The following is a 19439-nucleotide window of genomic DNA, read 5'->3' as shown; positions in this document are numbered from 1 at the left end:
ATCAGTTTCATTGTGTTCCATATTTGAGCTCGTATAGTGTAATTTGCCTGTTACATGTGGAGATTATGATTAAAAATGATGAAATATAGAGAACGACTTTTCTCTGCCAGATTTTGCTCACGCTATGCTTGACTGATTGATTGATTTTTTTCATGTGATTCCTGATTGATTCCAAGTTTCTAGCTTTATACTGTTTAGCGGGATAAAAGTGGCTGCAGCTCAGGAGGTAGAGCTGGTTATCTGCTAATCAGAAGGTTGATGATTTGAACCCTGGTTGCTCCAGTCTGCACTATAAATATCCCCAAGTTGCTCTCTGATGCATCCATTGGAGTATAAATGCATCTGAATGTAAGATAGAAAGCACTTATTTAAGAAAAGCATAGAAAAAAGTGCTGGAGTAAAATGGTAAATATGGCATGTTGTATAAAGTGCTTTGAATGCTCCAGTAGAGTAGAAAAGCTCGATATAAGAACCAGGCCTCTTCCTGTTAAAAAGCGTTTTTTCCTCCCCGCTGCTAAGTGCTTGCTCATAGGTGGTTGTGTCATTATTGGGGTTTCTTTCTAATATTGTAGGTCTCTACTTTAACATATAATAAAGCACCTCCAGCCAACTGTTGTTGTGATTTGATATAAATAACACTGAATTGAAGTAAATTGAATTCTCTGGTTGTTCTCGGCAGGTTATGAGGGTGGTAGCTTGGTGAAGGTCCTTCGGGACATTGAGCATAGCACTGAGGTGGTGTTGGACCGCTGGAATATAGACATCATCCCTGACGACAAGGAGGAGAAGGGAGATCCTGTTCCCTACAGCATCGTCAACAACTACTTCTCTATTGGAGTGGTAAGTAAACTGAGAGAAAGATAACATTGCATGTTTTAAAGAGCCACATTATACTTTCTTCCTGTTTCTGTCATATGTCATTCTACTATGTCAGACAGTTGCCAACGTTTTAAAAAATAAGATGAACTTAATCTGTGTGAGCCAAAAGCTCAGATTTCAGAGTTACATTTTGTTTTCTTTCTTTCATTTGCCTGAGGTACAGCTGATGCATGCTGGGTTTTGGAGTGACCAGAAAAAACCACATTTGCATATTTGGACAAAATAGTGAAGAGCTAATCATCTAACAGTAGATAGTTTGGTAAAGCAACAGAACTGAAAGACAGACTCCTGTAAACATGTTTTTCAATGTTGTGAAGTTGAGCATTTCTACATGGAAATCTTTTTGCTTTTGGAACTGCAGTTTTAGAAAATCCAGTTTGGATTCATTTTTTAGCCAGTTGTGTCTTGTTTCTAAAATGACATGAGCAAAAACAGGCTTATTTTATACAGAAATAAAGGAATAAAGAAACAGTTTAAGATAAATACATTTCAATTTAAAAAAATGTTACTTTATTGTATGCACAAAATACAGCTTTATTGCTGAGGACGGAAAAAGCAAAACCAAAACTGGGAAAATGACACGAACTATACTGGAAGCACTAAATACATGGAGAAATGCACACAACTATGAGGGAGACGCTGACATAAATACGCAGAAGGATAACGAGGGAAGTGAGGAATCACGGGGAATACAGCTGACACAAATTAACATGACGCCACAGGGGAAGCAAAACAAGATACGTGGAACACGGAAACACAAGACCTTCACAATAAAACAGGAAACTGGGGAACATGACACAGGAGCAGTGGCGTGTCTAGAAAATTTTTGTTGGGGGGGCCAGGTAGGGGCACAGATTTGGAGAAGGGTGGCAGATTTAATTGGCAGATAATGTTTAAAAAAAAAATTCTACCAACCCTTAACCATAATTCAATAATCCTATAAACCTAATAACCAAATGCACTTTTAACTCTTATTAGAATGAGATTTTAACCACTACGGTGCAAAGTTTTTAGATACTGCGTTGATAAAGTACAAGAGATACAATCAGTGCTTTGTCAGTGCTTACTCAGCATTCAAGGACAGCAATATTTGCATAGTATTTTTACTGACATATAGTGCACATATGTTTTGGGCAAAAACATTTTTGAAAATTAAAATACGAACATTTGTAACAAACAATTGACAAATTAGCCAATGCCAATGCAAAACTTTATCTGCCTGTTAAAAAAAGAAGATAATCTTCTCACAAACTGGTGTTTGATTTTGAAACAGGAAAAAAGTGGGGAAACAACTGAAAAGACTAACATTTGAATAAAACCTGAAAGCAAGTAAATACTTTCTATGCTGCCTTATGGTAAACTTTGGTAATATTGATAAAGAACAACACTGGCTGATGATAAATACAGTCAGCTGGCATGGTGACACTGCCAGTATTAACCTGCAGGGCTGGACTGGGACAAAAAAATTGGGCATTTTTACTACAGACCGGCCCACCAGGTATTAAAGCCATAAAGCCTTTGAATGAAAACAAATGCTGTTGTGACAGTGATGTACAGTCTTGTTGGTATATGTATGATTTCTATACATTTTACGTCAGATAAAAACTTTGGTTGTAAGATTTAGATAATTATTTAATAAAAACTAGATATTTTAAATGAGAATAAGAAAGAAAAGTATTTCTTTGTGCCCACCTTTCCCTGTTAATGCCCTACCTGGCCCCCTGGCAAAACTTTGCTAGACCCGCCCCTGCACAGTTACCAGCTGTCAGCTACATAAAAAAGGATCCTGGTGTTATTTATCTCTCAGAAACAGTTCATAACTTCCCTTCAACTCATTCATGTCACCTAAAAGGTAAATCTGTTTCTCCATCACCTGTTCAGCTCTGATGATTCAGTAAGGACATCTCCTGGTTTCATCTTCATGTTTCCCTCTCACCACATATCCAAACCGACATCATGACCAGCAGCTTTTACAGCTGTGGCTCCAGCAAACATCAGCTGATACTAGAAATTAATATTAAATAAATTCTAACAACAGCTGATCAAGCTTAAACGTGCTGCTGTTGTTTAGCGCAATATCTGCTGGTTTCCTCTTTCTGGCGCAAAGTGGGCGATAAATAAACAAGAGAGAAAAGCCGATCAGCTGATCATTGATCAGTTTCATGATTGAAGTAGCAACAGGAGAGGGAGGGGGAGAGAATGAGAGAAGAAGAGGCAGCTGTGCAGCATAAAGACAGAATAAATCCAGCTTTGTGTCTTTTTTCCATTCTAGCTAAAGTCCGGGACAAACTGCGTCTCTTCTCAGCTCAATACGAAACGCGTAATATTTTCTCTGAATGAGGGACCATTCCATTTTTTTAAGGAGCCGTTGGCAACTCTACTAACCTTATGAATAAAATAAAGTTCACTATCAGTAACATCATAGCACCCACCCAGCTGTATAAAAACTCCGTCAAACTGGCTAGAACGCAGTATGAGTTATTGCAACTGACAGTAAAAAGTCAGCAACATGAAAATAAACTCCACCTAAACTTGGTTTATATCTGACCCAGATAGACTGCAGGTCATAACGTCTTACCTGAAGTTCAGTTCACCTGACACTCGGACTGGCGGCTGCTTCGGGTCTCTCCTCCTGCCTCCCCTTCCCTCATCCACCTGTTGCCTCTGTGGAAGCCCCGTCATAGCCACCACCAAACAACGGAGTTATTTCTACACATCGACCTGCATCTGGCCAATCCACCACCTCTCATTGTTCATGCCATTACAATAAAAATAAAAAATAAGTCACTGGGGATATGCCCGGTATGCCCGATGGCCAGTCCAGCTATGTTAACCTGCAACCAAATCTGCAGCTCCATACAGCAATGTTACGACTTAGATTATATCTTATAACTCATAACTCTTATGTTAGCTGCCCTCAGTAGCATACTGTCAGAAATATTCCACAGCTGCAATAATTCTTTAAGTGTAATTTTTTCCTTGGTATTCTAATTTCACCGAAGTTTACTAAACTCAACAAACTTAATATTACTTACCGGGACATTTATTCTGTCCTCATTTTCTTTCACCGAAAAATTGTTTCCTGCAGTGCCGTCTTTCGCGCTTGGCTCTCCTACCTTTGCTAACGTGATGCGCATAGCGCAGAAGCGATGCTGCATTCACTTACACTCGGATATCTGAGCGTCACCGTGAAAACATAATCGGACATTTGATATTTGATTGAATTTTATTGTTTTGCCTTTGGGGTGGCACCTGGGGTGGCCAGTCTGGTTTGGGGGGTGGCCTGTGCCCCCCCAGGCCACCCCGCTGGACACGCCATTGCACAGGAGTGGAGGAGAGGCAGACCAGAGGGAGCGAGGGAATGCGAAGGAGCACAAGGGAGAGAGAGAGAAACATGGATAAACATGGAATAAACCACAAGGAGGGGAAACAAGGCACAAGAACTCATACAAACACATAAACACAGACGCACAGAGGGCAAAGACACAAGGGGAAATTACTAAATGATCAAGGAACTAAACGGGGCCCATAAGAAACTCAAAACAGGATAACCTGGCACTATGGAAATAAACTTAAGACTAGCAAGGAGAACTTATACATAGATCATAATACAGGAAAACTCACAACGCTGGGTCAAATGACCATGACAGTTCATATTCCGTGATCTAATTCCATATAAGACAATATTTCATTTGTTTGGAATTTTGAATTCCAGTTCTTTGTATTGTGAAATAAAGTCCTTCAATTTTTCGAGTAGTTATTACAGTAAAAACATGATGAAAGAGATTATTTGATCTATGAGGACATGAGCAATTAGGAGATTCATCAGTGAATTTCTGCATCCTCTGGGCAAGAAACACGTTGCCAGGTACCAGTTGCTTAGCAACTTTTTTATCTTGTCCTCATGGAGATAATATGCGGGCCTCTGGGACATTTATACAGAGGTGACAAACAAGACCTTCATTAAGTAATCACAGGGCAGCACCACTCATTTAGCCTCAGTGTATTAAAATAATTGATGTGTCACCACCACAACTCTGTATATCTCCATAGCCGTCGTGATGTTATAAAGAAAACCTAAAGCAACCATTTTCACTCATTCTAATCTTACTAGTTACTATTAAAAAATAATAATATGAGGCTAGGGTGTAATCATTAACTCCATTCCTATCAGCTAATAGTCATGAGATTAGCAGTGCAGTGTATACGACTATAAATAAACCCAAGTGAGATAAGTGTACAGAGGGCATATGTAGACATTTGAGGAGGAGCACTGACAGGGAGCAGATACACCACAGTGATGTTATACAACTGAAATCCTACTGCTAGCTACATATTTATCAATATGGATGTGTGAGTGTAATACTGCACAGTGAAAGTGGCACACACATCTATACTTCTGTGGTTAGAGTTTGTAAAACTGCACTTTGACAAATCTACAAGTAACAACTCGTTTTATTCAAAAATGGGAGAAGAGGCAGTGACAGGATAGAGCCGTTTCCTTTGTGGCCTGAGTGACACCACGAGTGTCTCACACAGGGAGAGACAATAGTATTTGACAGGCCTGTCTTGGTGTGGTGACTGACGCTTTTTGGCAAATTTTGTCTCTCACATTTTCACATTCAGTAATTTGTGCATCTCTGTTTCACAGAGTTTTTACGTTCATTCATGAAGAATATTTCAACCTGCATGTTACATTGAAGCGCTGCATCAAGCTGCAGCTTATATTTCTTTTGACCTGATCTCCCATTGTTTAAGCCATCGTGGACAGTAGTTACTGCTGGCTGTGGCAGGTGCAATGCTTCTGACTGTCTCGTCATAGGTCAGAGCGTTCTCATTCCAGAGGTGGAAAAAAATGCTGATTTTTCAAAACTGCTTGTGTGTCTCAGTTACTTCCAAGGTGTCCTTTAGTGGCAATGTGTGTGAGAGAGCACAGCAACATTGTTACAGTACAGTTTTTCAGTCAGTCTCTTCACCTTTGCACTCATTAACAGTATAGACTGTATATAAAATATCCGGTATCCAATTAATCAAACGTTACAGTTTCAAAAGTCACCAAAACCAAAAGATAAGCTTCTTGGATGAACTATGTTTTACAACAATGGGCCATATATCTTGTCCGATCATTTAATTACGATGCTGTAAAAAATACTAGATCTGCAAACGCAGGCAAGTCAAAGCAGTGGGTTCAGTTCGATAACTCGAACTGAGGTCTAGCAGACAGCTGCCTGTGTCAGCACATCTAGTAGTCAGAGTGGCTATGCGCCTAACTTTAAGTCTCATCAGTATCCAAATGGATGAGTTATAAAATTTATAGCTGTTATGAAAGGGAGTTCATCAAGAAATAATGGACTATAAAGATTATTTTTTATTAAGTTGGACATTTTAACATGAGAGTCTATGGGGTTGACCTGCTTTTAGGGACACCCTCAAGTGTCAACTTGAGGAACTGCAGTTTGTGACTTTTAATTATTGACTTACTTTTTGCCTCTGACACTTGTTTTTTGTTTTGTTTTTATTTTAATTTCTAATCTCTTAAAAAAACATAAATAAATTCCACATTGAGCTATACATTTGTGACCAATGTCTAAAGCTGTAAATGGGACTGATTACATTAGGGCTGGGAGCGAAATGGTGAGTGAAAAATAACAACTCTTAACCTCTCATGGGATTTGTTGACAGTAATAAAGCTACAGAATAACTCCATGGTTATGCTCTAAAGGAAAGGTTATCTGTGCGAGTCTCTGACAACGCACCAGCATAGCACAGCCATTAAAATAAAGCAACAGATCGCTGTGCCTCCAGGAGCCATAGTGACAGATGGCTGAGTATCTGTGTGCACACGACACCTGAGCAAACCAAATCTGACTCACACCAATGATGCAGCCATTAGTAAGACCTTAAATCTGCTTTAACAACCATACAAGGTTTGCATTTCCTGCCATCTTATTGCAGACCTTTCTACTCAGGGTTGGGTTGCCATGGAGATGGGAGGCTGGCAAGGCCGAATCTGAAAGCTTTCACAGTCATCTGTCCTTTATCTCGCTGACTTAATTGTGGATGACATAGTGTGGAGCATGTGGCTGGCTCGGTCAAGGCACTTGGAGCTGTTGAGCAGAAGGTATAAGATGATTTTGTGATTTTAAATGACATAACACTTTATTTTGTACTGGTAGGAAATTTTTCAAGTTGCATAGTTCCACAGGAAATAGTTTTATAATTGAGAAAAAAACCACAAAGCTGTGTGTATCATAAGGATTGAATCAATTCAAACACTGCAGCTTTGACAGCAGCACCTTGCTGTTGCCGCATTGAGCAGTGAGCTCATTGTGGGGGCTGACAGTATTACATTAGGCAGAGAGGATCACAGTAAGAACATCAGTAAGAACAATAGCAGCTCCGTATATCTCTGCACTGTTGCATTTTACAGCTCCATCACTTACAGCACCTCTGTTTCTGTGTACATTTTAAAATCTGGACTTAATCAGTGAACGGAATTAATTGGCAGTTATTGAAATAATATATAATGCAACTGGTCATACATTTGTCCACTTGGCTGAAATTGAACTAAACTTGAAAGCATATTTACAACTTTGCCAAAACAATGCTAAAACTTGGTCAAAGTGAGAAAGGAAAAATCTTCTTCCATCTCTCCTGAAAGGACATGCAGAGAAAGAAGTTGTTGTATAATTGATTGAAAAAATACACTTCCTTTTCCAACCTTCTCAGATTTGCACCCACACCATTCACGCCGTGTGGTGTCCTTGCGTACCACTTAGAGCTGGGCGATATGAGATTTTTTCATATCACGATATGTTTTTTTCATTTCAGGCGATAACGATATAAGCCAAATAACTATATTTGTAAGATTTAAATGTGCTGTTGCTCACAAGTAAAATGTGAAATAATCAGCAGCTTGTTTTTATTTAAATATTTATTTCCCATAATAAGTTCAACAGGGTAGATGTACTTAAGGAACATGAGACTTTTTCAGATAAATAAAGGCAAATATTGCAAACTACACAAAAGGCAGCCGCTAAAGCGTTTAAGTTTCAAAACAGAACAAACGAAACAGACTAAATTGTCAATTCCACTTAGAAACAAAATATTAATTCTAAAAATAAATCTTAGTTTGTTTTACAGAAGAACAGACAAAACTGACTAACTTTTGTCAATATCAAATAAACTGAGAACTAAAAGGAAATTCTCAGTCTCTCCTTGTTGTATAGCTGAGCTTTTCAAACAGTTTTAACAGTTACTTTAGTCTGACAAAAGCCGAATGACGAATTAGCGCTTCCAGTCAGAGACTGAGGCTACGTCCACACGTACACGGGTATTTTTGAAAACGGAGATTTTCCGTTTTCGTTTTAAAAAATAATCCCGTCCACACATAAAGGCAGAAATGAAGGAAAACGCTGTTATGAACATGCCAAAGCAGCAGGTGGCGCTAGATTCCTAACCGTGCAGAAATGTTGGCCAATCAGAAGTCTAGAAGCCTCGGTGGGAAAAAGTAAACAAAGCTGGGGCATAGAAGCAGAACCGAGTCGTATGTGTGGAGGGACAGTAACTGTGTGTATATATGTAAGCATTTAAACACTGCAGAGAGTACAATTAACAGAAACAGTATTGTAGAAATTCATTTCACCGAAACAATAACGTGGCGCACAGTGTGACGCATGCACCAGTTTATTGTATTTCCAGACTTGCTTTCGGCACAATTTACAGTGCATGCTACTCTGTTTTTTGTCAGACTTGAAATAGCCGAAATACCTTCACACTACGGAACTTCTATGGCTCTTCCGTTCGACAATCTCTCCGGCATTGGAACCATCATCTGTTTTCTCTTCGGTCACGCTCGGTTGATTTTTCTAGTCGGCACACTCATTTCCTCCGCTGGCTGCTTCCCAAACAAACCCACGTGCGGCTTGGCACTTGTGCTGTACGTAACAAGTCACGCGAGGTGACGCTGCGGCTGTGATTGGTTCGGCTCTGCGCTACTTAATTTAGATTGGCTGACCTTTTTTTTTTTTTTTTCTTTTTAAGAGGACGAGAGCGGCGAGGTCTATCGCGATAGCTTAATTTCTCTATCGAGTAAAAGTTATATCGCGATACATATCGTTATCGTTCTATCGCCCAGCTCTAGTACCACTGGACCATCACAGCATGACAGTGTCGTTCTGTGTAGAAGTTCTTGTGGTGACCCCTTAGCTGACTTTGTGGGACTGCACTCTGCCAGTAATTAAAAAGCAAAAAACAAAACAGGCACAATACAAAAAAGAACAAAGAAGGGAAATAAAAACAGAGAAAAGCAGTTGAGAAAGTATGTTTAAAATAAAACAGGAAGTAAACTGACTGGGACACCAAGAATGAACTCACACAAATAAAACAAAACAAAACAGGGAAATAAAGATGGAGGGAACACAAGACGCACAGAAAAGGGAAAGAAAAAAGGACGATAAATAAATAAGGTTTAATAACGGAAACTATAAATAATTACATTGTGATCACAGGTAAAAAAAAAAAAAAAAAAATATATATATATATATATATATATATATATATATATATGAGTGGTTGTTGTGTGACTGTTTAATCGTAACAATTTCATAACCAAAAAAAATAGTCAGTTTAACAGATTTACATTAGAATTCTTCCATATGTAAACATTAATTGGTAGATGGTTAAAATTAGATTGAATTGAAGTTTTTCTAATAGCCTGAAAAGATGACATTTCACCTTTCAATTTTAAGCCAGGTTTACATCTTCATAACGATTCTCACTGGTCATAAAAAAAATCATGAATAAAAACAGAGGACTTAACCATCTCTGTACAGAGCCTGCATTGTACAACTTGCTAAAGTCCCTTCACTTGACCTGCAGCCTGGAAAGAATCTTGTGAAAAGAATTTGAGAGAAGGAAATCACACCATGTCAGCAGCCATTAAAGATGCCGCCTCATGTTTCAATGAGGAAGCTGATCCCTCTGCAGTGTGTGCCCCTGTGTGGAAGCTGCTTTAGATAGGTGAACGGGTGTAGATGTGTATTTATGTGTCTGCACTTGAATGCACATAGCTGAGTGGTGTGCAGTGCAAGCTGATTCCAATAACAGTGTTACTGGCCAGTTCCTATTGTGTACCACAGTCCCTGACTGTGGGGGCGTAGAATATCACGAGCCTCTTCAGATGGAAATATAAGTCGCTGGCTGCTTTTTAACCAGGACAGTGAGGAACTACATTGGGGCAAATAATATGTTGTTCACTATAGACACCACTGTTGCTGTCTTGAATCCTCATGCATATCATCTTGCCATCTTGATCCAGAAAAAGCTTTTTCACTACAGAATTGCTCAGTCATATCACCAAATCTTGTTGCCTTTAGATAACATTTTTCCAGTTATTGATATTCAAACTACATTTTCTGAGAATTTATAAAACTTTTTGACAGAAAGTTCATGCTTGAGCTTGGAAACAGCTGACTCTTGGACAACCTCCTTGAGCTGAATAGTGAGTATGTTAAATAAAACAAAATAGACCACTACTCAGATTTTCCATATTATCATCTTGTCTGTTAAACCCCATTCCTGCAAGACTGCTCAAAGACGTCCTACCAATGATTACTGCTTTGATCTTAAATATGATCAGTGCATCTCTGTTAATGGGCTTTGAAGTACCTTTCGCCTTTCAGGTGACAGTAATTAAACTATTGCTTGAAAAGCCATCACTGACCAACCACAACACTAATAAAGGTAACAAATTCTCTTCTTATGGCCTCTGATAGTCGCCTCATTTCTATAATTGTCCTGTTAGACATCAGTGCAGCGTTCAATACCATTGACCACAATATTTTACTACAGAGATTAGAACACGCCGTAGGTATTAAAGGTGCTGCACTGCAGTAGTATGAATCATATCAATCATATCAGAAGAGTTCTGCAGGGTTCTATGTGAGGACCTTTTCTCTTTGCATAACATGTGTTTCCCAGTATTATTAAAAGGCACAGTATACATTATATATGCAGATGATACTCACCTTTACCTAGCCATCTCTCCATGACACTACCCAAAATACTGCATGCTGGAATGTCTCAAAAACAGGATGACTAATATAAATTATTCTAATAAAAACAGCTAAAAAAACAACCCTCAAAATCACACACACACACATGCACACACACACACACACACACACACACACACACACACACACACACACACACACACACACACACACACACACACACACACACACACACAAACAAAACAGAAATAAACAAAAAGGACAGGACCATAACCAAATAGAGGGCTTAAACAATAACTTTAACTAGAATTTAAAACATAAACCTATGGTTTAAAACTTAAGAGGATGACAGCTGATACATAAACTGACCTAATTTTTAAAAACTTTAATGATGTAATATGAACATAGGATCATGGCCAAGCTTGAAACCTGTATCCCCTGTAGTCGGTTACCAAGATTACGTGAAGTACCCTCAGAAGGTCTGCTAGATGATGTTAATGCAGCACTACGGACGATACCTACAACCACGATTACCGACACTAACAAGCTGATCTACAATACGGCAGCAGTGATCAGTGAGATGCTTGGCTACAAGTTGAACAGCCACAAGGGGCAGTACCCTCCATGGAGAAGGAGGCTAGAGGGCAAGATCAAAGTAGCACGGAGGGAGGTTAGCCAACTAACGGAGTTGCAGAAAGGTGCGACAAAGAAGGTGCATAAGAAATACAGCAAGCTGTCCATACCTGAGGCCTTGGAAACTGCCAAGCAAAGACTCATAGCCTTGGCCAGCCGCTTGAGGAGGTACACCAGAGAGATAGAAGGCAGGAGAATAAACCAGCTGTTCTCCACAGAACCAGCAAAGGTGTACTCTCAGTGGCAAGGGAACAATAAGAGAACAGCACCACCAAGGCTGGAGACGGAGCAATACTGGAACAGCATATGGGAGAAGGACGCAACCCATAACGGCAATGCTCAGTGGCTAGTGGATCTGAGGGCAGACCACAGCGACCTCCCTGAACAGGGTCCAGTAACCATCACAGTGGCAGATATCCAAGAAAGGGTCTCCAGTATGAAGAGTTGGACAGCACCAGGGCCCGACATGGTTCACGCCTACTGGCTAAAGAAGCTGACTGCACTCCACGAGCGTCTGGCAGCACAAATGAACCAGCTGCTAGTTAACGAGAGACACCCGGAATGGCTAACTGAAGGTCAGACGGTCCTGATCCCCAAGGACCCCAAGAAGGGACCGGTCCCCTCCAACTACCGACCAATAACCTGCCTCAGTACTACATGGAAGCTCCTGTCAGGCATCATATCGGCTAAGATGAACAGGCACATGGGTCAATACATGAGCGGGACACAGAAAGGGATTGGCAAGAATACCAGAGGCGCAAAACACCAGCTACTGGTAGACAGAACAGTCAGCCGAGACTGCAAGACCAGACTGACCAACCTGTGCACTGCCTGGATTGATTACAAGAAGGCCTATGACTCAATGCCCCACAGCTGGATACTGGAATGCTTAGAATTGTACAAGATCAATGGGACCCTAAGAGCCTTCATCAGGAACTCAATGGGGATGTGGCGTACAACACTAGAGGCCAACTCCAAGCCCATAGCACAAGTCACCATCAAGTGCGGGATCTACCAAGGAGATGCTCTGTCCCCACTGCTGTTCTGCATAGGCCTGAACCCCCTCAGTGAGATCATTAACAAGACTGGCTACGGATACCGACTACGGAACGAAGCAGTTGTCAGCCACCTCCTGTACATGGATGACATCAAGCTGTATGCCAAGAGTGAACGAGACATCGATTCATTGATCCACACTACCAGGCTATACAGCAATGACATTGGAATGTCATTCGGACTGGAGAAGTGTAGTCGGATGGTAACAAAGAGAGGGAAGGTAGTCAGAACTGAGGGGATTAAACTACCAGAAGGCAACATTGCAGACATAGAGGACAGTTACAAGTACCTGGGGATCCCGCAGGCAAATGGGAACCATGAAGAGGCCGCTAGAAAAGCTGCAACCACCAAGTACCTGCAGAGGGTCAGGCAAGTCCTGAGGAGTCAGCTGAATGGTAAGAACAAGATCCGGGCCATCAACACGTACGCCCTGCCCGTGATCAGGTACCCTGCTGGGATAATAAGTTGGCCAAAGGAGGAGATAGAAGCCACTGACATAAAGACAAGAAAGCTCCTGACCATGCATGGAGGGTTTCACCCCAAGTCCAGCACCCTGAGGCTGTATGCTAAGCGGAAGGAAGGAGGCCGGGGACTGGTGAGTGTCAGCACCACAGTCCAGGATGAGACAAGGAACATCCAAGAATACATTGGGAAGATGGCCCCAACTGACCGAGTGCTCAGTGAATACCTCAGGCAGCAGAAACCCAAGAAAGAGGAGGGAGACGAGGAACCATCATGGAAGGACAGGCCCCTGCACGGTATGTACCACCGGCAGATAGAGGAGGTGGCTGATATCCAGAAATCCTACCAGTGGCTGGACAAAGCTGGACTGAAAGACAGCACAGAGGCACTAATCATGGCAGCACAAGAACAAGCTCTGAGCACAAGATCCATAGAGGCTGGGGTCTATCACACCAGGCAAGACCCCAGGTGCAGGCTGTGTAAAGATGCCCCAGAGACAATCCAGCACATAACAGCAGGGTGCAAGATGCTAGCAGGCAAGGCATACATGGAACGCCATAACCAAGTGGCCGGCATAGTGTACAGGAACATCTGTGCCGAGTATAACCTGGAAGTCCCGAGGTCAAAATGGGAGATGCCCCCAAGGGTGGTGGAGAATGACCGAGCTAAGATCCTGTGGGACTTCCAGATACAGACGGACAAAATGGTGGTGGCTAACCAACCGGACATAGTGGTGGTAGACAAACAGAAGAAGACGGCCGTAGTGATCGATGTAGCGGTTCCGAATGACAGCAATATCAGGAAGAAGGAACACGAGAAGCTGGAGAAATACCAAGGGCTCAGAGAAGAGCTCGAGAGGATGTGGAGGGTGAAGGTAACGGTGGTCCCCGTGGTAATCGGAGCACTAGGTGCGGTGACTCCCAAGCTAGGCGAGTGGCTCCAGCAGATCCCGGGAATAACATCGGAGATCTCTGTCCAGAAGAGCGCAGTCCTGGGAACAGCTAAGATACTGCGCAGGACCCTCAAGCTCCCAGGCCTCTGGTAGAGGACCCGAGCTTGAAGGATAAACCGCCCGCAGGGGCGTGCTGGGTGTTTTTTTTATATATATATATATATATATATATATATATATATATATTAGGGGTGCAACGAAAATTCACAGTTCGGTTCGATACTTTGCTGTCACGGTTCGATATTTTTTCGATACAAAGAAAAATGTTCATGCCTTTTTAATTTGTCATTTATTAAATTTTCACGGCACATTCCGCACCACATCTCTGTGCGTTCATCATTTGTTTGAAGCCAGCTCACCTCCTGCAACCACTTTTCTGAGAATACGCGCTTCTTTTGTGGTTCGGACTCCTTCTGACATTTCTTTGGAGGTGGAGGAACATCACAGTAATTGCTTAAAGGAGCTTCTTCGACATCTTTAAGAGTTCTAAACAAATGTCTGTCCTCCTGAAAATCTTATGTACGCAAACACGCGTTGCAACTTCTTATCTTTTTCGCATTTTTTATTTTGACAGCGAATGCGCACCTGCGGACCACTTATGTGCAGCCCTGGTTATTTAGCTCGTCATATTGCAGCCACAGAAATTCTTTTGTCCATGAAACCATAAAGCTGCACTTTCTTTTTGCCTTATAGTCTGATTTGTCATAACTTCTCCGTTTTGTGGTAAGCTTTTCTTTGGCTGTCACTTCTTCACCCTGACCTGTCTTATTTGGCTCAGCAGAACTAAAATATATATCCTGCTGCTTTTACACACACACACACACACACACACACACACACACACACACACACACACACACACACACACACACACACACAACGCTCAGCGATTCTCTGCGCGATCAACCTCTCACATGTTTAAGCTGCGGGAGATTTCACTTGTCATGTTTGCATAGTAAGCTAACGATTGATAAGACGATGTCAGAGGAATTGGTGCACAAATTATCATCACTCACCAATCAGTGCTGTCGCTCTCTATACACAGTTTGCGCGATTGCAAAGTAAAAGCAAAAAACAAGCGCAAATTCAAACGCGATATAAATATGTCACATATTGACAGTGGCTCACCGATGCCAATGACATAATTACCCAGCTACATTTCCGAAAGAATGCAAAAGCATTGACATATATTTTTCCTTCCTGCGATAGCCCGACGGGCAGGGCAGAGAGAGATTTTGGTAGCCCGACTGGAAAAATTTTGCGAGCCCTGTATCTGATTGAGGAATCACTTATCTTTGGAAAAGAGAGTTTATTACAGAGAAATGGCTCTTTCCAAAATAAAAGCTATACTATACGCTTCTTCTGGGCTATATTCTCAGCAGCATATTAAACATAACAGCTCCCCATAAGGAGAATCGTGTGCTAACGGCTGTCTAAATGACTCTGGTAAAGTTGGTAGCATGTGCTTGTTGTTTTTGTCGGCTTCCACTTGTCTTTGCACTAGGATGATTTCGGAGTAAATGTGCAGTCATATTCGTTGTGTTCCCACTAGTGCTGTCAGCATAAATCTCGTTGAAATGACGTTAACGCCACAACACGGCAAATCTCCGTTAACGAGCTACCGTGGATCGCCTTGAGCGTGGGGCTGGACAGCCAACACGTTAACGAGCTAACTGCGCTAACACACTAGCTCCCACCCATGTAATTGAGCATTGCATGGCACATCCAACATACTGTTTTACTTTAGTCCATGACGCGCTTACCTTCAGGGTCATACGTCACATGAAAACCAAAATAGCTCCAAACACCAGATCTGAATGAGGATGGGGGAGGTTCAATTTGCCATGTTGCAAGGAGAGCTTAACTTCTGTCTCGGTAGCTTGCCCTGCGCTCAGTGAATCTGCACTCGACTGCTCCGCCTAGGCTGCACTGTCGAGTGCAGATCCACTGAGCGCTCAACACAGACAGCATCGTCAGAAGGAAAGTTGATAAAATAAATTAAAAACTTTGTATTGTTCGATACATATGCGTACCGAACCGAAAGCACTGTATCGAACGGTTCAATATCGATACGAGTATCGTTGCACCCCTAATATATCTAATATATATATATATATATATATATATATATATGACAGAAAGGAAAAAGAACAGAATAATTGGTATAAATGGTATGCCATGTTTTCATGAATTCAGAGACTGAAAACGGCATCAGTTGAGAAAACTTACCTGGCCAGTGGTGCATATAAATTTGTGTTCGTGTGTGTGTGTGTGTGTGAGAAAGACAGAGAGAGGGATAGATAGAGAAAGAGCAAGAGAGAGAGAGGGGGACATGGAGTTATTCTGGCACAGACTGAAGGTCAGGGGAAGTATCAGTCACAGGAAGTCAGCGTCTGCCAGGTTCAGGCCAGGTTACCACAGTAATGAATGACCGTGCTGAGTGACACCTGGCTGGTCTTAAAGACAGGAGGAATAGTGCTCAGGGATGGTCTAACATGTGGACTCAAAAAGACACATCTAGACAATTTTTAAAGTCTTAAATATGTCTTCATAACACAATTATAGCAGTTGCCAGGTGCAAGGCATAGTCATCGACTAATTAGTCCTCCTTAAAGGACTAATAAAACAGTAGATTTTCACTCGTTCCAAAGAACAGTCTTCCATGATGGTTTGTGCTGAATATCAGGTCATAATGTTATGACATTAGTGTGGCTCAGTGATGCACAAATTAGCTAACAATAGCCCACTGTCTCCCATTCCACTTTTAAATACTGCAGGGACAACAAGTAAGTGTGCAGTCTGACAGCAATGTGCTCTATTGGGGTGATACGGTACTGTGAGGTTGGGCGCCACATGACTAATTACTATAGTTATTACTATAGTCTATCAATTCATAAGTGATATAGAAATGTTTAGCTTTCTCTGAATCAAACATGCTAAACTGAGCATTCCAGTACAAGAGTATCATGGCATTTCTCTTTGCTATTAAGTTAACAAATATAGGGACTCAAAACATAATAGGGGCACACTGACAATGTATTCCTCTGCCGGGTACTGTGGGCCCCACTGATGTGACATTTTCCATCCACCAGTTTTGTTGTTGTTTGTCACTCTCTGTTCCTTTCCTCCTGTTCACCTCACCCATCCCCTAGAAGCTCCTCTTTCCCCCACACACACCATGAGCAAAACTTCAAACGGCAAGATCAAAACAACCTTGATCACATAGGCAACTACAGGCAATGGCAAATGTCACATATTGTTACTGCCAGATTTATTAGGAGGACAGAATGCGTAAAAGTTGTGCTGGTCAGTGATCGCCTGTAGCGGTGGATTCAGGCCAGATTTGGTGACATGGAACAGCCTGTCATGTTTTAAAAAGCTCTGCAGCTACTTTGTGTTGTTGTCTGACCCTGATCCGTATGCTGTCCTACAGACTTTGCTCGTAATAAACCAAAATCAATACAAAAACAAAACTCCACCATTTGTACACATGTGACAAACAACTCCTTGGGCACAAATTTAAAGAAAAACAACCACTTTGCCCTCATTGAATTCTCACATGTTTATGTGTTTTTGTTGCTATGAGTAACCTTGCCATTAAATCAGAATAGGAATGTTTTTAAGTTATGGTTCCAGTATCAGATTCTCGTGCTCTAAAAGCAGCAGATGCAGCTCTATTTTAAGATGTGAGATTTGCTGATGCATGGAGATCTCAGAACATTGCCCTAGTGTCTGATTGAGTAAGTGCGGTAGCGTCCATTCATGATTTTCAGGGTGACAAGTGAGGAAGCTTGTAATCGCACCTGTCCGCTTGCTTCGTCACAGCCTTCCATTGTCCTTGTTGCACCAAACTGAAACACCTGGACAGGCAGGCAGGATGCCAGCCTATCATCACAGGTGCTTTCACCTGTCAAAATTATGGGATGCACTTTGATCTAAATATATTCCTCCCCAACCCAGTGTGATGGCAAAACATGTAATCCGATTGTTAAGTGATGATGTGACGAATCCTATTTCCAGGCCTAAAGTAGTCTGCGTTTAATATGGCTTTTGTGTTGTTAACATGTTTAATGTTTTGTATTTTCTTCTATTTAATCTCAAAAAGCTCCTAAAACAGTCAGTGATCACTGTTGACCTCCCTCGGCTTTTATTACCGCTAATCATTTATTTAAGCTCAGTTTTTAAAACCTTAGGATGTAACTACAGCACAGCCCATGCAGCAGTATATGAATGACTAACCTCGTATTGTGGATGGATTATCTCAGTTGTTCTCCTGGCTGAAGTTTGGTCCTTTTACAGCATCCTGCCATGCGATTACATTTGTTCCTGACCACCGAGAACACTCACGTTAACTTTTATCGAGTGCAAAAAAAGTTAGCTTGTTTATCCGGTTGTTCAGTCTGATGTCACTAGCCGTGTCTGGGTCTAAACTCCGCTGCAGGTCCATATATCAAACGATCACTATGGCATTACTGAGAGTTGAAAAACTGTCTAAAGTCTTTCATCTTTAATAAAATGATCAGCGTTCTGCTCTACCAGGTGTAACAATTGAGTTTAACATCCAGGCATCCATGAAAACGGACATTTATGACATTTAACGGAGTTAGAAGTTAGCAGGAAGTTAGCTTGCTAGCTTCTATCTAAATACAATATAGCATGTCCTGACTGCGGGTTTTGGAAACAAATTAAAACGTACAGCTCTGTTATCACTTCCAACATAAATGAAGACAGAAAACGAAACAGCAGTGACGTTTGTAGGGTTACTGAAGTTTGGCTAGCTGGTATATAATGATGTGCTACGTGACCGCTAGCGACACAGCTATGTTAGCATATATGAACAAGCTAACTTTTTTTCCACTCGATAAAAGTTAACATGAGTGTTTTCGGTGGTCAGGAACAAATGTAATCGCATGGCAGGATGCTGTAAAAGGACCAAACTTCAGCCAGGAGAACAACTGAGATAATGCAGCCACAATACGAGGTTAGTCATTCATATACTGCTGCATGGGCTGGGCTGTAGTTACATCCTAAGGTTTTAAAAACTGAGCTTAAATAAATGATTAGCGGTAATAAAAGCCGAGGGAGGTCAACAGTGATCACTGACTGTTTTAGGAGCTTTTTGAGATTAAATATAAGAAAATACATAACATTAAACATGTTAACAACACAAAAGCCATATTAAACGCAGACTACTTTAGACCCGGAAGTAGGATTCGTCGCGTCATCACTGAACAACCGGATATTATGCTAACATAGCTGTGTCGCTAGCGGTCACGTAGCACATCATTATATACCAGCTAGCCAAACTTCAGTAACCCTACAAACGTCACTGCTGTTTAGTTTTCTGTCTTCATTTATGCTGGAAGTGATAGCAGAGCTGTACGTTTTAATTTGTTTCCAAAACCCCGCAGTCAGGACATGCTATATTGTATTTAGATAGA

The 19439-nt window shown here is 41.4% G+C and overlaps 1 protein-coding gene across 1 annotated transcript in view; it reads left to right on the top strand.

The window, feature by feature from the left end:
* The window catches only part of dgkg (diacylglycerol kinase, gamma), a 185372-nt gene that overhangs the window by 99838 nt on the left and 66095 nt on the right, over positions 1-19439 (top strand). The window contains exon 19 of the mRNA XM_085384270.1: positions 680-840. Coding sequence (XP_085240396.1) covers positions 680-840 — 161 coding nt within the window. The remainder of the gene's footprint in view (positions 1-679; positions 841-19439) is intronic.

The sequence above is a fragment of the Rhamphochromis longiceps genome, linkage group LG16 (genome assembly GCF_057381845.1).
Source record: "Rhamphochromis longiceps isolate RC_006_pf linkage group LG16, R_longiceps_female_GT1.1, whole genome shotgun sequence".
Classification (NCBI taxonomy): domain Eukaryota; kingdom Metazoa; phylum Chordata; class Actinopteri; order Cichliformes; family Cichlidae; genus Rhamphochromis; species Rhamphochromis longiceps.
The sequence above is the reverse complement of the archived record's forward strand: the minus strand, read 5'-3'. Positions and strand labels throughout refer to the sequence as shown.